The 21,677-nt window shown below is 42.4% G+C and overlaps 1 protein-coding gene and 1 long non-coding RNA gene across 11 annotated transcripts in view; one reads left to right on the top strand and one right to left on the bottom strand.

Moving 5' to 3' along the window:
- Nucleotides 1-21,677, top strand: part of LOC125936206 (uncharacterized) — a 197,238-nt gene that overhangs the window by 75,098 nt on the left and 100,463 nt on the right. The gene's annotated exons all lie outside the window — the stretch shown is intronic.
- IRAG1 (inositol 1,4,5-triphosphate receptor associated 1) overlaps nucleotides 1-21,677 on the bottom strand; it is a 75,522-nt gene that overhangs the window by 32,015 nt on the left and 21,830 nt on the right. For 4 of the 9 annotated variants that reach the window (XM_049650032.1, XM_049650058.1, XM_049650076.1 and 1 more), the window contains 6 exons: nucleotides 20,974-21,026; nucleotides 20,723-20,770; nucleotides 18,924-19,544; nucleotides 17,039-17,117; nucleotides 6,756-6,879; nucleotides 1,074-1,104 (listed from right to left, as the gene is read on the bottom strand). In XM_049650032.1, the coding sequence (XP_049505989.1) occupies nucleotides 1,074-1,104; nucleotides 6,756-6,879; nucleotides 17,039-17,117; nucleotides 18,924-19,544; nucleotides 20,723-20,770; nucleotides 20,974-21,026 (956 nt within the window). The remainder of the gene's footprint in view (nucleotides 1-1,073; nucleotides 1,105-6,755; nucleotides 6,880-17,038; nucleotides 17,118-18,923; nucleotides 19,545-20,722; nucleotides 20,771-20,973; nucleotides 21,027-21,677) is intronic. The other 5 variants (XM_049650039.1, XM_049650049.1, XM_049650067.1 and 2 more) reach the window with 5 other exon arrangements.

Here is a 21,677-nt window from a genome sequence, read left to right as displayed (position 1 = left end):
TCAGACAGAATATTTGGGTCCCAGGGTTGGTTCTGCTAAGTGCTGGGTCTAGGGCCTTGGGTAAGTTATTTCATCACTTGGTTTCCTCCTTTGTTCTAATTCCTGCTCTATCTGTTACTCTGAGCTGACTGGAGGATCAGCTGAAAGGATGGATAGGAATGTGTGATGAACAATGTCTGTGTGCAAGGTAATTGTTACTATCTGTGAGAGATATTACTATCTGTGGCAGATATTTCACATTGTCTGTCTTCCTCTACTTATCCAGCCCACTGGGTCTCAGGAGGGGTATTTTAATTTTCTTATTATCAGTGGCAAACCATTCTATAAAGACTATAAAACCTTCTATCCTCCTAACCTGTGTGTAAAGACATTCTGAACTCATCCATGTTCTTCTTCCCTTCCTTCTATCTATTCCAATATAATTGTCTTGGAAACTAGTGCTGGCATCATAGGTCCTCACCACCTCACCTGGGACGTGTTCTCTTTGTCCATTTACCCCTTCACCACAATGAAATGAAGACAAGTTCCTCTCAGCTCACTCACCAACCCATAGGGATAGCATCTCTACAGAGACAAGGAGGCCCTAAGGGGAGTATTGGAGGAATCAGGGAAGGCTGGAGAGCTGACAGCACAGCCTCTCACCTTGGCTGAGCAAGTTTCCTTACACCTGGAATCCTCAAAAGGGAAATAACTTTTTCCTTTGGACCAAAGTTTAAAACTTGAAATCTGACCAGCTGTTAATAATTTTGAAATAAATTTGATTGAGTTCTGCTGCCTCCCAGCTAACTTTGTGTATCTAAGTCATCCTTTTAAAAAGCATAAACCATCCTTGAAGAAATGTGGAATTTCCGGGCATATTCTTATCTCTGACCAAATTTGCCAAAATCTTCCTTTACCTGGGGTGGGAGTCTCAGCAGTTCAGTAGGGCTGATCTCAATGTCCATATTACCTAACAGTCATGTATTCTCATTTTTGTATACAATTGTCAGGGACAGGGGCTAGAGAAGGGAATGTTTTCTATAAACTCCATAAAGCTCCAGCACTAAATTTCATAAAGCACTGGAATCACTTACCTCAACTTCCTTTTCAGTAAGCGGAGGGGCACTGTGAAAAAGAAAAGACATGCAAATGAACTGTGTCCAACCTATGAAATAAACCAGAAAGTGACTTTGAACAACCAGCAGACTATGTATGCCCAGAAATGTAGTAAGAAGAATTGGTGAGATGGAAAACATGCAGGGTACCCTTTGTGTGAGCTCTGTAGTGATGAGATATTTGCCCAGACATTGACTCCTACAGAGGAAGTGTGGTGGAAAATATTAGATCCTGGGGTCAGTCCTCCATCAGCGCCTCAACTGTCTGGGACTTTGGACAAGTTACTTAAGTTTGCTTGTTTGTAAAATGGGAATAATATCTACCTTGCAGGAGTATTCTAAGGAATAAATGTATATACATACATATGTATGTATGTATGTGTGTGTATAAATGTATGTGTGTATATATTCACATATATATGACATCCACACATGTATATGTATAAATGTGTATATGTGTGTATGTATACATGTTTGTATATACATGACATCCACACTGAGTAGTCACTCAGAAGATTTAGCTATTATTATGACTAACTCACAGGCTTGTTGTAAAGACTCAGTAAGAAAATGCATATGCTATGTACTTTATAAACTGCACACATCTGAATAGCCTTTATAGTTTTGTGGGGGGGCTACTCAGGTCTGCAAAGCCAGGCCCTCCTCCTGTCTCTGAGGGTTGTGACAAGAGTGCAGGTGGGCCAGAGAATACAAGGTAGGAAAGAGTGGCCAGAGTTCCTCTCTACAGTGAGAACCGTCTCTACTGGGTGGAATTAGAGACGAGGCAAGAAAGTCCCAGCCAGCACAGAGGTGTCTTTCTGTGAGGTTCCTCTTCGTGTGTGGTTCCCACAGTTAGCCATCCTTTTGTCTGCACACTCACTCTGCTGCTGCTTCTCTTGCTGGTGACTAAAGCTAGTCCTGTTCTGAAACCCAGACAACGTAAATAATGCACAGGCCCTTTCCTGTGCTGGGGTGGGAGCACTGGGAGGGGTCCTACCAGCGTCACAGAACTTGGCAACAGAGCATGCCATCGATAAGATTCTCAGGAAACACAGCTTCCTCCTTTTGACGGGTGTGGAGGGACCCCAAGAGCAAAGGTAGGGGTCAGTTATCTCTGCAAGGGGCTGGTTCTCACCCCTGACAAAGGACTATGAGAGCCTTCCTGTGAGGATGAGGCAACAAGACCCCATCGCCATCAAGTCAGCAGAGTACAGAACATGGGACAAACAACTGCAAAGATGTTTGATGCTTACAATGCTTGTCACAACCCCACCCATCAAGCCCTTTCCTCTGAGGGCCAGCCAACATAATCTTGATTGTCATATAGAGCACATATTGCTTACACAAATTTATCAAAACTCACTGAGCTTGCCTTTGACTCCTGGCTTTATTTGGATAGTATATAAAATATACATATTTTCGTTATTAACCAAACTCATCTATTTTGATAATTTACTTTCTGCTTTTTTTTTGCTATAGAACACAATTGTTTAAAATGTATAAAGCCCTGAGGACTCAGGGAAGTGTGATTCAAATTTAAAAAGCCACAAGACATGGCCAGCTCCTGGTGCAGAGAGCTATGTCTTATGAACTGGTATAGACAGCTAGGGGACAGAGCCATGGGTTTCCAAAAAAGATGGAAGCCCAGCAGATGACATACAAGGAGACTGGGGTGACATTGCCTGCCTCAGAATTCAAACTCCCTTAATAGACCTTAAAATAAAATCAAGGTTTTCTGTGAACCAGTCCCTACCAGACTTTCATCTTCCCATTTCCCAGACCCATTGGCCATTCTGTTCCTCAGACACACTCACTGTGGCCCCAGGACTTAGCATTTACTATTCTTTCCTTTTTCTCCCCACTCTCTTTCATAATAGCTTTATTGAAATATAATCCATGTATCATAAAATTTACCCTTTAAAATTTATAATTCAGTAATTTTTAATATATTCCCAGAATTGTACAACCATCAATCACTATAGTCAATTTTGGAACTTCATCATTCCAAAAAGAAACCCTGTATCCATTTGCAATCAAATCTCTATCTTCTCCAACCCCCATTCCCACCCCTAGGCAATTACTAATCTATTTTCTTACTCTATGGATTTCCCTATTCTGGAAATTTCATATAAATGGAATCATACAACATGTGGATTTTTGTGATTGGCTTCTTTCACTTAGCTTAATATTTTCAAGGCTTATCCTCGTGGTAGTATATATCAGTACTTCATTTTTGTGGCTGAATAATATCTCATTGAATGGGTATATCACATTTTATTTATTCATTCATCAGTTACTGGACATTTGGGTTATTTCCACTCTCAGGCCAATACGAAAATGCTGTTATTGAACATTTATAAGTTTTTGTGTAGAGGCATATTTTTATTTATTTATTTTTCTTATATACCCAGGAGTGGAATTGCTAGGCCATATGGAAATACATTTTTAACTTTTTGAAGAACTGACAAACTGTTATTCCAAAGGGGCTGCATAATTTTACTAAGGACTCTAATTTCTTCATGTCCTCACCAACACTTGTTATTGTCCATCTTTTTTATTATAGCCATTCTAGTAGATGTGAAATGGTATCTCATTAATATTTTGATTTGCATTTCCCTAATCTTCCCTAAAGATTAATGACACTGAGCATCTTTCCATGTGCTTATTTTTTGAAGAAGTGTCTACTTAAATCCTTTGCATTTAAAAAAAAATAGTATCTTTTCGGGGCACCTGGGTGGCTCAATCAGTTAAGCATGCAATTTCAGCTCAAGTCATCATTTCACAGTTCATGAGTTTAACCCCACATCAGGCTGTGTGCTGACAGCTCAGAGCCTGGAGCCTGCTTCAGATTCTGTGTCTCCCCCTCTCTTGTCCCTCCCCTGCTCACTCTCTGTCTCTCTCTCTCTCTCAAAAATAAATAAACATAAAAAAAATAGTTATCTTTTTTATTGAGTTATGAGCATTCTTTATATATTCTGGAAACAAAACCCTCATCAAATACATGATTTGCAAATATTTTTTTACATTCTATGGGTTGTCTTTTCATTTTCTTAATGATATTATTTGCATCATAAAAGTTTTTAATTTTGATGAAATACTATTCATCTATTTTTTCTCTTGTTGCTTGTGTTTTTGTGTCATATCTAAGAAACGATGGACTAAACCAACGTATTGAAGATTTCTTCATATGTTTTCTTCTAATTGTTTGATAGCATTAGCTTTTAAATTTTGGCCTATGGTTCATTTTGAACTCATTTTTGTGTATTGTGTGAGGTAAAGTTATTCTAACTTTACTTTTTTGCATGTGGCTATCCTGTCATCCCAGCATCATTTGTTAAAATCACTGTGCTTTTTGTCTGGAAATCTTTGCATGGATGGCTTCATTTTGTCATCTGCATGTCTTAGGTTAATGGTTACTGTATCACTGGGGCCGTCCTTGACCTTTGAATGTTCCATTCCTTTGTCATCTCTGTATGTGCCTATATCATGGTCTTCTTAGCAGCTTTGCTATCTGAACTCATCCATTTAGTTACTTAAATATTATTTGTCTCCCCACCTAGGATGTAAGTGCCATGAGAACAGGGACTGTGTCTGCTTGTTCTCCATTATAATGTCTGGAATAAAATAGGCAATGAATATTTATTGATTAAATTCCTATTTATTGCTCCTATTGGTTTTTGACCCAGTAACATGTTCTCTTCACACTCTTGTTAATCAACCATTGACTGTGTCCCTAATTTGTGTTCGGTCCCTGGTTTTTCTACTGAATTCATTCAACTTGCTGACTCCATGAGCTCCTTCTTTGTATGGTCCAGTCCCAACTCACATAGCCCACATAGATCATGAAACTAACTCTTTCATATTAAAACTCAAGTGTAATTTCCCCATATTTCTTCTGGAGGAAGGATTCTTAAACCTCTGTCTTCCCCCTGTTGGTCAATGTCTCACATGACTATTTGCCCATCTATTCCATCCTCCAAACCAGGGATAGAGAGTTCTGGGCCCAGCCAGTGGACTAAGTTGCACAGCCTCTATGAAGGCCAGGAGCAGGGAGCCTGATTTGGTGGTTGGAGCAGGAAGTTTGGGGATGGGCAATATGGCTATTGGCACAATGCATGAGAGCCACTGACCTCAATCTGAGAGTCTGGACCACATGCTCAGAAGCTGATCTTATTCACTGACTGTGCAGGCCCATGCAGGCTCTGTCTGGCCTCATTGTTGGTAGCTAGTAGCTGTTGACTTACTCAAGGAAAATAGAAGTGCTCAGTCTTCTTCTCCTGGGGAAGCTGAGGGAATTTAATTAGCTGGAGGTGTGTTCTAATGATCTAATTATTTTCAACTTTCCTGAGGAAAAGGAAGCCAATCACACCACTGACCAGCCTTGTTCACTACAGACAAGAGTATCAATGGTTGTTTTGGTAATTGTGACAGGCCCCTGGTATAGATGGAAAGGCATTGAGTCTGCAGTCAGCCCATGCTGAGTTCAATTCCTGACTCTGTCACTTGCTAGCATGTTTCTTTGCCTCTTTTCCCTCACTGAAGATGAATAAAATCTTCCTTTTCTGCTTCACTGGGTTGTCATAAACACCAAAAGACACCCAGCATATAAACATGCTCTGTAACCTGCAGTGCACTCAGAGTGCTTCTCCTTTAGTTTCCTTCCTCTGGACAGCCCCTCTCTGCCTTCTATGAGATGAACTGGCCCAAGCCACGCCCTCCTCCAGCTGTGGATGCAGCCTGCTTCTGACTTGTTTCTGGCACTTTTCCTGATGCTGGCTTAGTCGCTAGGTCCTCTGAGTATTGCCCTGATGACTCTGTGTTTTAGGTGATGATGGTTTGCAGTTTGAACACATCACACTCCCTGGGTAAAACTTGTTTTCCTTTCATATTTACCCCCAAATCAGGGGGTTCTGTTATGTCTGAATGGTCCTCCTAATAGGCTTTCCCCCCAGTGCACTCCCACAACAGTTTAGTCTCCAGGTTGCTTGGGCTTGGCAGGATGCCTCAATTGCAGACACCCACCCAATTCTTACTGCTTAGTGGTACCCTCTCTTTTCTCCTTCATGCTCCAAACTATTTGCTTTTCAATCTAGTTATCAAGAGTCTGTCATGTGCTGACATGGTTTTAGGTCCCAGCTTGAACACTTTCTCCTTTAGCTAGTGCAGCACCCTACCAATGACAGAGCACTTATGACCTCTGTTGTATAGGTGAGAAGGTTGAGGCTTGGCAAGTGAAGTCACTTTCTCCCCACATGTGGAAGAACCTGGTAGGTTCCCCAAGCAACCCTTGTGTGGTTCCAAATGTTCTACATCTCTATCTATGCAGATATCAGACCTAGAATCTTTCAGTTATGGGTAAATGGTAGATCTCGAACTGAAACTATGTCTCCTGGCCCAAAGTCCACCACCCACTGCTGCCATTAGCCTCTGGTGATACCTCATGCCCCCACCTATGAAACCCACCTGCTCTTTGAGTTGGAACCACCTTACATAGCTTTTTATTATTCTTTTTATTTTGGATGAATTAGCCCTGTCTAGACCATGAGACTTTGACCTTTCTCGAGTCAAAAATCAAGGCTGGTGCTCCACTATGTCCCATCCAGAGACTAACACAGGGCCCACTCAATACAGGGTCTTATGCAACTTATGCCCTGATTTTACCTTCCAGGAAGAGATCTGTGGACCCGCAGTTTGCGCAGCAGCATGTCAGAAATATTGGGCATGACATCCAAGCCACTCTTTGACTCATCTTCCTCAATACCTGAGGAGTGTTCAGAAGGGAGCCCTGAAAAAAAAAGTGTTTAACTTATAAAATGTCTGAAATCACAGTAGCACTGTTGGCAACTTGCTTCAGTTTATAAGAACCTAGTTATATGGCAGGGGCTTTGTAATTGTTATTTTATTTGCACAATGATCCAATGAGCTAGAACTTAATCATTTCATTTTATAGGTAGGTAAGCCAAGACTCAGCAAGTTTAGTAATTAATGTCACAAAACTAGTAAATGGCGTAGTCAGATTTTAAACCAATTTCATCTGCTTTAAATTCTAGTTCTTCCCATTGCTATCCACAGTACCAAGCAGGCTCTCATGTCTGGGTTTCAAGGTTGGTTTCTGACAACTGGAAGCTGGTTGCTCTTTGGCTATAATGTTTGGAAAAATCCCCTCTCTTTGGCAGGCTTCTCAGGAGGTTTGTTGCCCAACTATTCTTCCTCAAGTGAATTCAATGGTTCACTCATCTGTGTCCCACCTAGAAATCTGGTTCCATATCCCCATAGACAGAAATAGAAACAGGGTTTTTCCAGGGTAAGTTAGTTAGATCTTTTGCAGACCTCAGAAATTGATGCCTCGTAGTCAACAGAACCAATGAACAGCCTTTTGTTATCTCATAAAACTATCCTGGGGCTGTGCTCTGAAAGCAGAAAGAACAAACCAAGTATTCTCTTTCCCATAAATCTTTCTCCTGTTTGAAGACAGCTTTTGTACCTCTCTAAAACTTCCCTTCTCCAGGCTGTAGCCTTATTTCCCAACTGCTCATGGACTATGGACCACGGTTCCTAGATATCATCCCCTGCCTGCACACATTCTGGTTGTTGCTGTACCAGAGGCCCAGATGTGTCCTAACAAGCTCTTAGCTCAGAAAGATATTGGCAAATGTCCCTGGTATTGACATTTGTTATTCAGGCAGCATAGACTCGCTGTGCCTTATTATGGGCTCACAGTACATTTAGGATTACAAGCCTCAAATCTCTTTTACTAGAGCCAAATCAGGTATCTTCATCCCATACAATAGTTACTTTTTATTCGCATGCAGGACTTTATAGTTATCCATGTTCTACCATCTCTCATGGGTTTTGATGCAATAAGTTTTCAACCTGCTCAGTAATTTTCCAGAATTGTAGGCCAGGCTAGAGATCAGGACTATAGGCATACTTGTGGTAGCCATCTAAATGGAGCTTAGATTAGGAGTCATGTGAATTAGAAGCTTCTCCAAAGGAGACCATGCAGAGAGAAGAGGAGTTATAGTTTGGCTCAAAGTAAAGAATATTTAAGTATTTTGAGCTTTCCGATAACAGAACAGTGTTCAGGAGTTTTCTGACACTTCAGATATCCCAGCACTGTCTGAAGGGCCATCTGTCAGAAATGGGGTAGTTAGTGATTCTTCTTTGGATAAAAGATTGGACTAGATGTTATTTTAGTTACCTGTCATCTCTTGGGTTATGTCCCGGCACTTACTGCTTTCTGACATTTTCATGTAACAGACGGTAAACCCTGTGGTGCCTCTGGCCTCACTGTACCTTGATGTATCCACACTGTACCCAGCAGAGCAATATTTAAGCACTGGACTCCTGAGAAATCTATATTATTGATTGAATCATACAAGATCTAATAATTGAGTGAAAGCCATACCAGGGGCTTTTGACTAGAGAAGTCTCCTATGTTGAGCCTCTCCTCCCCTACCAAAAAAAGTAACTAGCTACAGCCTTCTAGCCCTGCTAAGATGGCTGTCTGAAGGGTGATCCCAGAACTGGTAGGTCCTAGAACCAGCCACCCTCCTCCTGAACTCAACAAAAGTGACAATAACAAAAAAATTTTAAAACCAACCATAAATATACCAGCAACTCTCAAATATAAGAAAAGTTAACAATCTTTTAAAATAATGGTTTGAGCAAACAAAACTTACTAGGAATAAATGTAGAACTCCCACCCTTGATAGCCCTTTTTTCTTCCCTCAAAGAACCATTACTGAGAGGAAGATGTATGAAGGAAAATTCTGACAGTGTAATACCACAGAATGAGAAGGGAAGTGGACTGAGGGGGCTGAGCAGGCAGCCTCCATAGGAGAGTCAGAAAGTTTCTTCAGAGTGGAAGGATCTCAATACCACTACAACAATACTCCAACAAGAGAAAAATCTGCCTGTGCTGCTGTTTGCTTTTCTTACTGAGTAGGAAGGGAGAGGAAAGGCAGAATGATTGCACAGCATTCTACCAGAGCTGATTATCTCAAACAATGTGGAGGGATTTACCAGAAAGTAAGACAAAAGAAAAAATAAATAAAACAAGCCCATTCACTAAAGTGAGGGCAGGAGACATATGGAAAGCCCCAGTTGAAGCTGCCCTCCATCCCTGATCACCACTTCTGAGAAATAGCATAGTGGCCACACTCCTTGGATTTTGTCTGTTTTTTCCTTCCTCTGGCAAGGGAGTTAGAGTGGCTGCTGGGAATAGTTGCATCAAGTCTGGAAAATAAACACCTGGGCAGATTGTCTCTACAGTTCTACCCTGAATTGGGGAAATATCTACCACTACCCACCCAAAAGAATAAGATATACCGATAGAGTGGTATAATAAACTCACACGTTGAACTATGAACAAAGTTATAATAAAAGAGCAGAAACCAATCCCACGAACACCACTACCCACAACTCCATCTGAACTTCCCCTTTACCCTACCACCTAAGTAGTAACAAAGCAGACACAAAATACCCAGTCCTCAGCTAAACACTGCGGGAGAACAGAGATCTTAAATAAGGTAGGAAGGAGTCCATGAAAATTGACCTACACAATATTTCTCTAGGTAAAGAGAAAATCCAGGTGAAAATATTAATTTCAAAAAGAAATAAAATGAAAACAAATGGCATGGCACACATCCACAAATACTATAGTCAAAAGAGGAAGGAAAGAAGAGAGGAAGGTATAAAGGAAAGAAGACAGAAAACATGTAGGAAGGAGACAGATGTCTCCTGTGGAAGCATAGAGTTAAGAAACACATCAAAAATGCATTTTTGTGAAAAATTCTTTGACTCAGGAGAAGTTAGAACCTGAAGAAAAATGAAAATAGGAAATCAAAAGTGAGATAAGAGGATCACCCAAAGACGGAAGATTACAATTTGAAGAAATAAATCAAAGACTAAAATAACAGAACTAAGGAGAATTATAAAAATATAGAACTAATCAATATGCTGGAAATATGAAGGAATTAAACAGATACGGCCTCAAACTGAATTAGTAAGGAGGGTGGGGGAGATTGAGATGAATACAAGGAACACAAAGAAAGAAAGAATGAAGTATTTAGAGATGAAATAGTGGACCTGTAGTTGAGATATTGTTGAGAAATTTACAGAGATGTCTCTGAACTAGTGAACAAAACAAAAGGAACAAAGGACATATTCAAAGATATAAGAAAAAATTTCCTCAATTGAAGGAAAAGCTGAACTTGCAGATTGAAAGAACATGCCATGTAAAGGGGAAAAATATGTATACGGATGAAGAAGTGCTTCTCCAGCTACCCTCACAGAAAGAGTAAGCCATCTACAGAGATAGGTGGAGGTTGAGGGGTACTAGAAATTAGCTGACCTCAGACTTCTCAACAACATTAAACACAGTGTAGCATCTACAAAGTTCTGAAGGAAAGAATGACCCAGAATTTAAAACCATCCAAGCTGTCCTTCAAGAATAAAGACAACAGTTTCAAACATGCTAGAATTCAGAAAACAGCATTTCTGAGCCCTGCTAGGAAAAATATTGACAATAAAATCCAGCTAAACAAGACATAAAACAAATCATAAGCTTGGGAATGGCGAGCCATAGTAAAGGGATTGATGGTAAGCATTAAATCCTTTTACATGTAAGTTTAGGACTAAACAACTATGGAAATTATGGTTACAGAATGCAAGTAATTGTTACAACCTTGACAGTATAAAAATAATAATTTATCACGTGGAGATGGAAAGATAGGAAGAAATATGAAGGTGGGAAGTAGTGCTGTCACTTTCTTCTTTCCCTTCAGGAAATCAATAATCCCATTTTGAAACACGTAATGTGAGAGAAGTACCTCAATGACTCCAAGCTCTTGATGCATTTCGTAACGTGTATTTTAAACTTTTAAAAACTAATCTCTATTTTCTGGAGGAAGAAATTACCAAAATTCAGCAAGTCCTATGGTTTCACTCCACTTTAATTCAAGTTCAATTAAATTTTCAAACTTTTTATCTAAAATAAGTACATCTAGCAATCTAGCATAATCTTCCACCATCTTTCTTCCTTCCTCATTTTGGGGGAAGAGGGCACTTAGTAAAAACTATTTTTATTCTCTTTATATTTTTCACTATTAGTTGAATATTTTGATAATGGACAGGGGGTATTTTAGCAGTAAAATTATTTTTAAAATATCTGCCTATATTAGCTCATTCCAGTGAAAGCATTTGTTTCTGGCAATCTCCAGGCCTTAGAAAAGGCTTCTGATTAAAGATGCTCTGAGACCCAGGAAGATTCCCAAAGGGCCAAAGCTACTGGTTGGGGATAAACTTTCCTCAGATTGATCTTCTCAGGTTGGCCTTTTCTCTGACTGAGATCTGACAGCTCTGAGCTCAGACTGGGGGGAGGGGAGGTCTTAGAGCGACTTCCCACATCTCTCTCAACCTCCAGGTCCAGAGATCCAACCACCTCCTAGACGTTGCCACTTGGATCAGGATAATGAAAATGATTTCAACAGCCACAATTAATCAAACATCAGCTTGCATTAGATGTACTTTCTCATTCATTCCTTATAACAGCCTTGCAAAATAAATATTGCTAAGCTAATTTTCTGGGGAAACTGCAACCTAGGAAACTCAGGCTCAACTAAGTTAAGTAGATTCCCTAGTGTTCCAGCTAATTAGTGGTAGAACTGGGATGCAAAACTAGGTCTGTCAGACTGTGGCATCCAAATTGCTCTTCATGGGCACATCCGAATCCAAACTTGCTGTCTTCCTCCTCAAGTGAGCTCTTCCTCCTGCGCTCCCATCCTGATTAATGACATCATCACCCCCTTGGCCATGCAGACACATACCTGGTGGTCTTTCTGGTCTCCCCCTTTGCCCATCCTCACCAGTCCTGCCACACTGACCTCCAAATAGCTCTCAAACCTGTCCCTCCCATGTTCCCTCCTGTCCATCTCAGTCTACAGTCTTGTCACCTCTCACCACACTGTTTCCATACCCTCTTACCAGTCTCCCTGCCTTCAGTCTCTCCCATTTCAAGCCAGCTTTCACAATCTGTCTAGAAGAATTATTCTCAAGCTCAACTTTGATCCTGATGCTTCCTTATCTGCAGGTTTCTCTGGGGTCCTGAATAAAGTTTAAACTCATTAATTGTCCCTTAAAGCCCTCACCCTCCACCCTTGCTGCCCATCTCACTAGGACACCTGACCCACATTTGGTTCACATGCGATTCCTTCTGTTCCCAGAACATACCAAGCACTAGAAAATGCCTGTGTGCCTTTGCTCCTGCTGTTCCCTCTGCCTGGGAGGCCCCTCTTTTCCTCAGCTCAAAGCTGCTCCTCCTGGAATCCAACCCTGACTCACTTACCCCTACTAAGTTGGCTGCTTCTTCCTCTGTGTTCCTAGATACTTTGTGTTGTTGAAATCTTAACACAATGTATTATAGTTACATTGTCTATCTTTGCATTTCCTCTCCTGGAAGGTGAGAGTAGGCTCATTCATTTTTTCAACATTTATTGAGTGCTTACTGTGTTCCAGGCAATGGGCTTGTAGCTAGGGATATAATGCTGAGCAAAACAGACAGGTCACTGTTCTCTGGGAGCTTGTTACCTAGTGGGACAGAGATTAATTAGAGAAATACTAAAACACTACATTTCATACTATGGTAGGTTTTATAAGAGAGAAGGATCTGGGGGTGCTGGAAAAGTCTTCTCTAGAAAAGTGACATTTGAGCAGAAATCTAAGAATCTAAATCTAAAGAATGGGAGTTTATTAGGCAAAGAAGGTGAGAGGAAGAACATTCCAGGTAGAGGGGACACAGCCTGTGCCAAGCCTAAGAAGAAGGGGGAATGAGTTGCTGAAGAAAGTCCAAGACGTTGAGAGTGAAAAGGAGAGTGGCCCTCAAAGATGTGGGGGAGAGGAGCAGGGTTAATGACACTGGTCCTTGTAGATCCTACTAAGGATTCCAGTGCTCATTCTAAGAGCATAATGAAGGCCTCTGAAGATGCTAGACTGGATTTGCATTTTAGAGATTCCTCTGGCTGAGTGTGGACAGTGGATTGAGCTGGGTGAGGAGGTCAGGAATGTCGAAGGGATAGGAGGTTGTTGAGGTAGCTGAGGGGATTAATAATGACAGCCAGGAAAAGGCCCTCTTGTGGACAGCAGGGCCTGAGCCTTTTTCACCTCTGCATTCCCAGCATGCAGCCTGGGAACTAGCCAACAGTCAGCCTCACATCTTTGGCTTGAAATGACCTGCAAGTGATCAGGACAATATTATCAAATGCCTAGCCTAGTACCTGAGATGTAATAATTACCCTAGTTATAGTAATTGTGCCAGTTAGTCACTGTAGTAACCCCTCTACCATTTGTTAATATACAAGGAACATGTATAGTAGCAAGCAGCATTCATTTATGCCACTAATTATCAGCTAGGAAAATATAATGAAGAAAAGAGTCTTCTTCATAAACAAGCAAAATTATAAATCACATAGAATGTGTCCCAATAAGAGAAATGGGAGACCTGTACAAGAACATCAAATCTTTTAGAGGAAAAATAAAGGAATACTCAATAGAGGGACAAACCATATATTTGAGTGAGAAGTAAATGTTTTCAAAGTAAGTAATTTAAAAGTCTATAAACTGTAAAAACAAACAAAACTAGGACAGTTCTTCTGAATCCAATGTGTAGCATTAGAGCAATCACAATTAAAATCTTGTATAAAATGGCATAAATTTCACTTAAAGAAATAGGTAGGTAGGTATAAAATGGTATAAATTTCACTTAGAGAAATAGGTAGGTAAGAAGAGGTAAGGTAGGTAAGAAATAGGTATAGGCAAAACTAGAAAAGACTTGTAATCCTTGAATCTCAGATTAAAGTTAAGAGCCTTCTGAGGTCCTCTCTAGTCCAAGAGGGAACAGAGGTTGAAGAACATATTTGTTTTTTTTAAATTTTTAAAAATATTTTTATTTATTTTTGAGACAGAGACAGAGCATGAGCAGGGGAGGGGCAGAGAGAGGGAGACACAGAATCCAAAGCAGGCTCCAGGCTCTGAGCTGTCAGCATAGAACCTGATGCAGGGCTCGAACTATGGACTGTGAGATCATGACCTGAGCTGAAGTTGGACACTTAACCGACTGAGCCACTCAGGCGCCCCAGAAGAACATATTTAAAGACCCATCAGCTGGTTCCTGGAGTGGGACATTAACTCAGATCTCCTGACTTTTTGTCCAGTTGTTCTTTCCATTATTTCACACTGAATCTTTATATCTAGAATATAATGAATATTCTGAGAAAGAAGATCAATGAGAGAAAAGTAACCTCACTACATACTAGAACATATTATATGGCAGCAGTAAGTAAAATGGTACAGTACTGATCAGAATAAAACAGAATCAAGGGCCCAGCACTAGTATTTGGTATATATATACACAAAGAATATAGTATATGATGGTCTAAGCCACAAAACAACAAGAAATATACATACTATCAAAATATTATTGAGGTAATAGGATCTTAAATCTCCAAATACCTAATATCTTAAAATAAGTTTCACAGGTATTAGCAAAAAATAGATCAAACTGTAAACTATTAGAAAATGGATTTGCTATCCCAATTAAGAAGAAATAATTTTTAAAAATTTTTATGTTTATTTATTTTCAACAGAGAGAGAGAGACAGAGTATGAGCGGGGGAGGGGCAGAGAGAGAGGGAGACACAGAATCTGAAACAGGCTCCAGGCTCTGAGCTGTCAGCACAGAGCCCGACACGGGGCTTGAACTCACAGACCACAAGATCATGACCTGAGCTGAAGTCGGACGCTCAACCGACTGAGCCACCCAGGCGCCCCAAGGAGAAATAATTTTTTATAATGATTTAAATAATGGAAGACTTCTCAAAGGAAAAGACAGGCAAAGATGATTATGAGAACTTTATAATTTCTCTGCAATAACAAAACTCGTTAAATGAAAAATGTTAGAATGAAAAAGTATTGAGAAAAATACAAATCCGACAAGAAGATGTAAGATTTGTAAATATTTATGCACCCAACATAAGACAAATATTAGCAGACCTAAAGGGAGAAATTTTCAGCACTTCAATAATAGTAAGGGACTTTAATACCGTCGCTTTCATCAATGGTTAGATGATCAATCTAAAAAAGTCTTATTTTCTGAAAATCAATAAGGAAACATTGGCCTTACATGACACGTTAGACCAGTTGGACCTAACAGATATACACAGAACAGTCCACTCAAAAGCAATAGAATATATATTCTCCTCGTGTGCACATAGAGCATTCTCCAGGATAGATCATATGTTAGAGCACAAAACGAGTCTCAAATTTAAGAAGACTGAAATTATATCAAGCATATTTTCCAATAATAATGGTATGAAACTAGAAATCAATTACAAGAAAAAAAATATAGTCAATGAAAGGTTAATATCTATAAAGTTTACATATATTACCAACAAAAAAGAAACAAACCAACAAAAAACCTAAGGCCCAAATGGACACTTGGATAAAGAGATGAAAAGCTAACCTACCCAATAAGAAAAAACAGAGTAAATAAATATTTAAAATGTTTAAATATGAACTTGCTTGCTGGCAAATTAATTGAAGTGATAGCAAAGTGGCATTTATTGAGTATCTGGTTCTTACCAAATTCTGGCGCATAAGGAATAAAAGCAAAGCAAAGTCAATTGCTGGTAGTTCTTAGGAGGAAGAGTCCTCACTCAGTCTTTGCAGGTAGCATTCCACATTGGAAGCAATTTAGTAAATGCAAATGTTTCTATGCTTTGACCCAATGAATCTCAAGCCTGAGAATTTATCCCAAGAGAGTAACTTGAAGGAAGAAAGAAAAAACTACAGGTACCAAGTTGTTTAAAGTAGGGTGGTTAATCATAGTTAAAAGAACTATAAACATCTGAAATACCCAATAATACACCCATCAAATGATAAATAAAAGGACAAGCCAAAATATATGGAATTGGTTATGAAATAAGTTTTAAAAGTAGAAATAGGCAATTATATCTACACAATCAAACCAATTGTGAAAAAATTGTAAATACTGGAAAGAATAAAAATTGCTTTTTTCAGAATTTATGGGGTTTTGAATCTTTTCCTAGTGTTTTGAATCTTCTTTAATAAGCAAATTAAAAACTAAAAGTAGAAAAGTATACTTTTCCAGAGATTTCCTCTACAGATGGTTAATTTTTTTAATATAGTACTTTAAAAAATTGTTGGAAATTTTACTTCTGAGAATCTTGTTAATGTTGAATAGGTTGGTGTTAGTTAACTATATTTCAGATCAGGGCCTCCAACATGGTTGTGGCACCCTGGACATGCTCACACAACAATCCTTAGGCAGAAAGCTTCTGTGCTGAGACTAACCACAGGTAGCAAAACCCATAGAAGAGGTGAGCCAGGAGAAAGGGGGAAGGGAGGGAGGCAAGAGACCCAAAGTCTTATTTTCTGAAAATGAGTCTGGCAGAGTAGGTAGGTGGGGACTTGAAGGGCCAGGGAGGAAAGGGTTGGGGTCTGTACTTTATGGTGACAGTAAATTAGAAAGCAAGAGATGACTCTGATGTCTTGAAAAGAGGAACCGTTCTATTTGGGTAGCTTCCTGGGTGTGAGAGGAAAAGGAAGTGTCAAAAGTTCAGGCCTGGGTCACCCTTCCAGGCCCACTAAGTGCTAACAAGGCTCAGAGAGGACTGGCGGGGTCCGGAAGCAGGGGGTTGGTTGGAAGGAGACAAGTTTAGAAGTTTCCTGAGTAGGCAGGAAACATAATCTGATTCATTCATTTATCTGCAAATATTTACTGAGGGCCTGCTCTCTGTTTGGCCCACACTTGCCAATGGGACAAAGGCCCTGACAGGAAGTCTAGTATTTACACATTCACCTTCTTTGATCTGGTGAAAATGAATCCAGCACTGGCCTGAGAAGAGCATCTGCCCTGACCACACCTACCTTTTTCCTGCTCAGCTGCTTCGCTAAGGTCTGGAAGCTTGAGCCCCACTAAGTTCTGATTTCTCATCAGGATGTGCTCCTTTTTAAGAAAAGAAGAAAACAACATTTTGGATGATAACATCAGGCTGAACTCATCTCTCGGTTCTGTCTTTGGGCCTGTGTTCACTCAGCTTCATGTGGGAGGTAGTAAGGGCAGCCTCAAAGGTGGTTGGACAGTCATAAAGTGGTGACATATGAAAGGCACCTGGAAGACTGCTCCTCTCCCAGCCCATAAAGGTGCCTGAAAACCCACCATTAGCACCACATTCCTTGAGTTAAGAATTGTCCTTGACATGGTCTGACTTTTAAATAAGCCTGTGGGCCTCTGGGCAAATGCTCCAGCCACACTGTGGCTGAGAGCTATACAACAAACAGAAGCAGATCCCAGGACTCTGGGGACAGGATTGTCCCCTAGATGTGTATGAAGCTCCCGCTGGAAATGATCTTTCTTGAGCTCATGACTGTGCTTTGAGCTGGCTAGAGCCTCTAGCCCTGCTGTTTAGGGCAGTGAATGCCCACTCCCAGGAATTACAACTTCTCTCCCAGTTCCCCAGTGGCCTGTTATGGCATCCCTTGAGTTGTTAAACTCTCCAGACAAATGAGGCCTGAGAATTGCCACCCCACTATACTGCCTGGGGCCACAGCAGTCAAAGTCCAGGAGAGATGGGGATGCCAACCACATGTATATGGCACAGGTAGGCTCACACCTGCTCCAAGTCAATCAGCACCAGACCAGCACTTCCAATGTCTGACAGATTTCCTCGCCCCTTATTGTGCTTACAAAGGGATCTTCAGTCTCACGTATAGCAGGGGCCACTTGAGTGGTTTAGCCCCTGCGTAAAGAAGGAAGGGAAGGGGCCAGCAGAGGGTGCTCATAGCCCAAATGAAAGTAATTGGCCAGGGCCCTTTACCTGTTTCCTTAGCAGCTCCCCAGAGCATTCAATTCAGAGCCTTGTGGAAAGTTTCTGAATAGCAATGAAGGTTTCTGAATAGGACATGTTACAACGTGTCCCTGCTAGCACAGAAACCTCCTCTCTTGTGCTTGACCACTATCAGATACCTCTTTTCCTTCCCCATCTCACACCCATTCTGCAGGGGAGCCAGGAGAGCCTTGTCCAGTTCCGGCCATGAGGGTGCCAGGTCCCACCCCGTGGAATCCCAGTTGCCTTGACCTGAGGCCTGGGTTGGCCCTTAACCTCTTCTTGCCCCCACACCCTGTTTCTGTCCCCTACATCGCTGGACACTCCCAATATCCCCCTGCACAGGGTGACAGCCCCATGAGAGACTACTGTGCCTAGTTTGGTGGCCAGTGAAAGTTGGGGACGTCACAGACATTGGAAGAAATTCACCACAGGGGGAGCAGTCCCTCATGGCCATCATTATCCTTGAAGATGGATTTGAGGCCCTTTGTTAACAGGCATCAGGAAGGAAAGCTGGGGGGCCTGGCAAAGGGAAAAGCTATTCCGTCCTTGCCTATCCCAGGCCTAGGCATGACAAGGTGCTCCATCAAGGGCTTCCTGTTTATGAGCTTCCAGCTCTGGCTGGAGAGGAAAACACAGCCCAGTCCTGAGGGCCCATGTGCCCCTCCATATAACTGCCTTAAAATGTGGCTTAAAATGTGGCTTTGTGTGGCATCTATATCCCACACTCACTCACCTGAAACTGGCATTTATGAAGAAGAGGCTATAGAGTGGGCCTGATTTATCAGGGTAGGGAAGTTTAGGGCCCTATAAGGCCCAAGTCCAGGCCAGAGCTACCTTGCCCCAAGTCCAGCTTGGCCCAGAGATCTGAACCTCAGGAAGGACCTGGAGTGTACACCCTGCCCAGCTGGCCCTCAGGAACCCACCTCTCGGAGCTTAGTCAGTTTCTGCATCCTCACTGGCTGCACTTGTATCTGAAAGTCTTTGAGTCCAGGTGCCTTGGCCAGCTTGCTGCCAGCTTTGCCCGAAAAACGCTTCTCTTCCTCTGCCAGAGGCAGCTTGGCAAGCACTTTCTGCAGCCGGGGGCCAGGTTCTTCAGGACCACTGTCCCAGGAGACCCCCCTCAATAGGGGTGGCCGAGAAGCAGGAGACCGCAGCTCAGCTTTGGAGCCAAACTTTGACCCTGTCGGCTCTCCAGCTGTACCTTTTTCCTGGGGGGCCAGGGGAGCTGCCCCTCCAGAACCCTGGGCTGGACCTCTAGGCAGAGGGTTGCCCTCCCTGGCTGTCTTCAGAAGCACCTTTCCCAGGTCATTTTCAGCAGGACCAGGCTGAGGGCTATTCAAGGCCATTTTCCCACCACTGCCTATGCTGGAAGCTGAGCCCTTGTGCGTGGCCTCAGAGCACTGGAGGGGATCACAGTTTTCCTTTTGTTCAATTGCAATTTCTTTGGACTTCTCAGTTGTGGGAGAACGAGGAGTCAGCCTGCCCTGAGACACTTTCCTCTGGTCATTCTGCTTCCGGTCAGCTAGCCCTTTGGAGACATTCTTCTGAAAGAGACAAGGTAGAGCTAGGACTATAGAGGCAGGCTAGAGAGGAAAGAGGTGTGGCCGCTTCCACTGTGAGGCCTCTGCCCCCACAGACCTGCTAAGGTGCCTGTGTGTATGTGTGCCTGTGTGTGCACTAAGTGCTAGGGGAGGGCTTCTCAGTCAAGTCTGAACCAGTAAAAGGGATCCACAGACAAGCCTGAGGTCTATAAAATAGACAGGACAAGGGGACCTGCCATACACAATTTGCCAAGAACTTCCCAAGGGCTAGGATCTGTGGAGGACAGTGAATAGAGGACAGCTTGGGGGCAGCCACAAGTTTTGGCCTTGACTCAGTGGCTCTGGTTTCTAGTCCTGACTCTTCTCGGCAAGGACTTTAACTCTTAGGGACTCAATTTCTCATCAGATTTGGTAACCTCTGGAATTATGGAAAATGTATATGTGTGTTTATGTGTACGTGTTATGTTTTTCTGGGAAGAGAATCCACAGCTTTCAATACTTCCTCAGAAAGTTTCATGATCCAAAAGAGGTTAAAGACCATTGAATCAGGTGATTCTTGCAAAAGTGATATCTTTCTGCATTCTTATTTTATTTCCTGAAGGAAACCTGCTTTGTGAGGAGCCTAGAGGTCCATGTTGGGGTATTTGTGTGGCTATCTTGTGTGAGTACTGAAACTCTCCAAGAGAACTCTATTCCAGCCCCAGTTCTAGATGATATTATATTTTATGCTGCCCTCAACACCACCTTGAGCACTTTGCTCTGAGCAGGGGTGGGATCCTTCTAGTGCTCATCAGCAACGGTGAGATTTTCCAGGCTGTCCCCAGGAAGAATCCTACCCAGGGGCTGGAACTTTACTGCAATTTTCACTAGAGCTGAAAAAGCAGCAGTCTTGCCTGACTGCTGCTGGGCCTAGTAATCCCCCTGGTTTCTGGCTAGTGGCCTGAGTGAGGGTGCAGGGATATAAGCAGGGCCACCATGGAGGTGATCCCCACTGAATCCTGCCTCCTTAACCCCCTCCACTTCAGAATTCCCATCATGATAGGCAGAGGAACCTTCCAGCTCCCCAGTCTTGACCCTCCACTCATGTACACCCACTTGCAGGCTGCCCAGGGCCAGCCTAGGCTTTTGGAACAGTGTATCCCCCACCCGAATCATGCAGATTGGGCAGAGTTCACACTCACAGGCTCGCCAAGATGAGGTGAAGAGACTTCGGCCTCATCCCCCTTCTGCTGGAGAAAGTAAACACAAGTCAGATAGCAATGTGAAGAAATCATATCTCCTCTTGAAATACCCTCAAAGAGGCCTCTAGAGGTAATAGATGTCTCCCCCTCCCAGAACCCTCATCTCAATACACCATGGAGGGTCTTACAGGGGTTAAGTGATAAGAAGAGAGACCAGGTGGCATAGAAACCCCAAACTGGGCCCCTGTTACCTGTGGTGGTGCTCCAAGCAAAGAAGACTCTGGGCCACTGCATGCATCCAAACCTGGAATGGTCCAGACACTGGTGAGTGATGTCCAGCACTCCAGACTGTCAGCTGATTCTTTAGCAAAAACACATCTACTTCCCCAGAATGTCCTCCCCCAGTTCCCTCAGGCCTGGTTGCCAGTAACATCACCATTTGTTGAGTGTCTCCCACATGTCAGGTTCTGTGGTGAGCCCTCATTTAATCAACATAAAAACCACATGAGGAAACTGAGGCAGAGGGAAATCAAGGCCATGTATCCAGGAAGTATCAGCACTGGGAACTGAACCTAGGCTGCCTGGCTGGAGCCTGAGCTTGCCCCACAACTCTGACAAGGGCATGCTGCTCTTCCTGGCACCATGCCCCTTTCTGAGCTGGTTTGAGGGTGTGGCCCCATACACAGCCTAATGAAAGGGAAGAAACCAAAAAATAAAAGAGTGGTCCAAATAGAAGCCTTTCTAAATAAGCTCTGAGGTGATCTCTCTGCAAGTCCTCTCTTAGCAGAGAAAGCACCAGTTTTAGCCTCCTTCCCACAACCTTGCCTCCATCCTCTCCTACCTGGCCTCATCCTGGGCTAGGCCTGTCTCCCCACATGAGCTCAGAACCCCAATAGAAAGTACATCCACCTCCTCAGAGCCAGCCCAGCTAGGCCTAGCTGGGAGCCCTCTGAGG

Source organism: Panthera uncia, chromosome D1, assembly GCF_023721935.1.
Source record: "Panthera uncia isolate 11264 chromosome D1, Puncia_PCG_1.0, whole genome shotgun sequence".
Classification (NCBI taxonomy): domain Eukaryota; kingdom Metazoa; phylum Chordata; class Mammalia; order Carnivora; family Felidae; genus Panthera; species Panthera uncia.
This window is presented reverse-complemented; position numbering and strand designations above follow the sequence as displayed.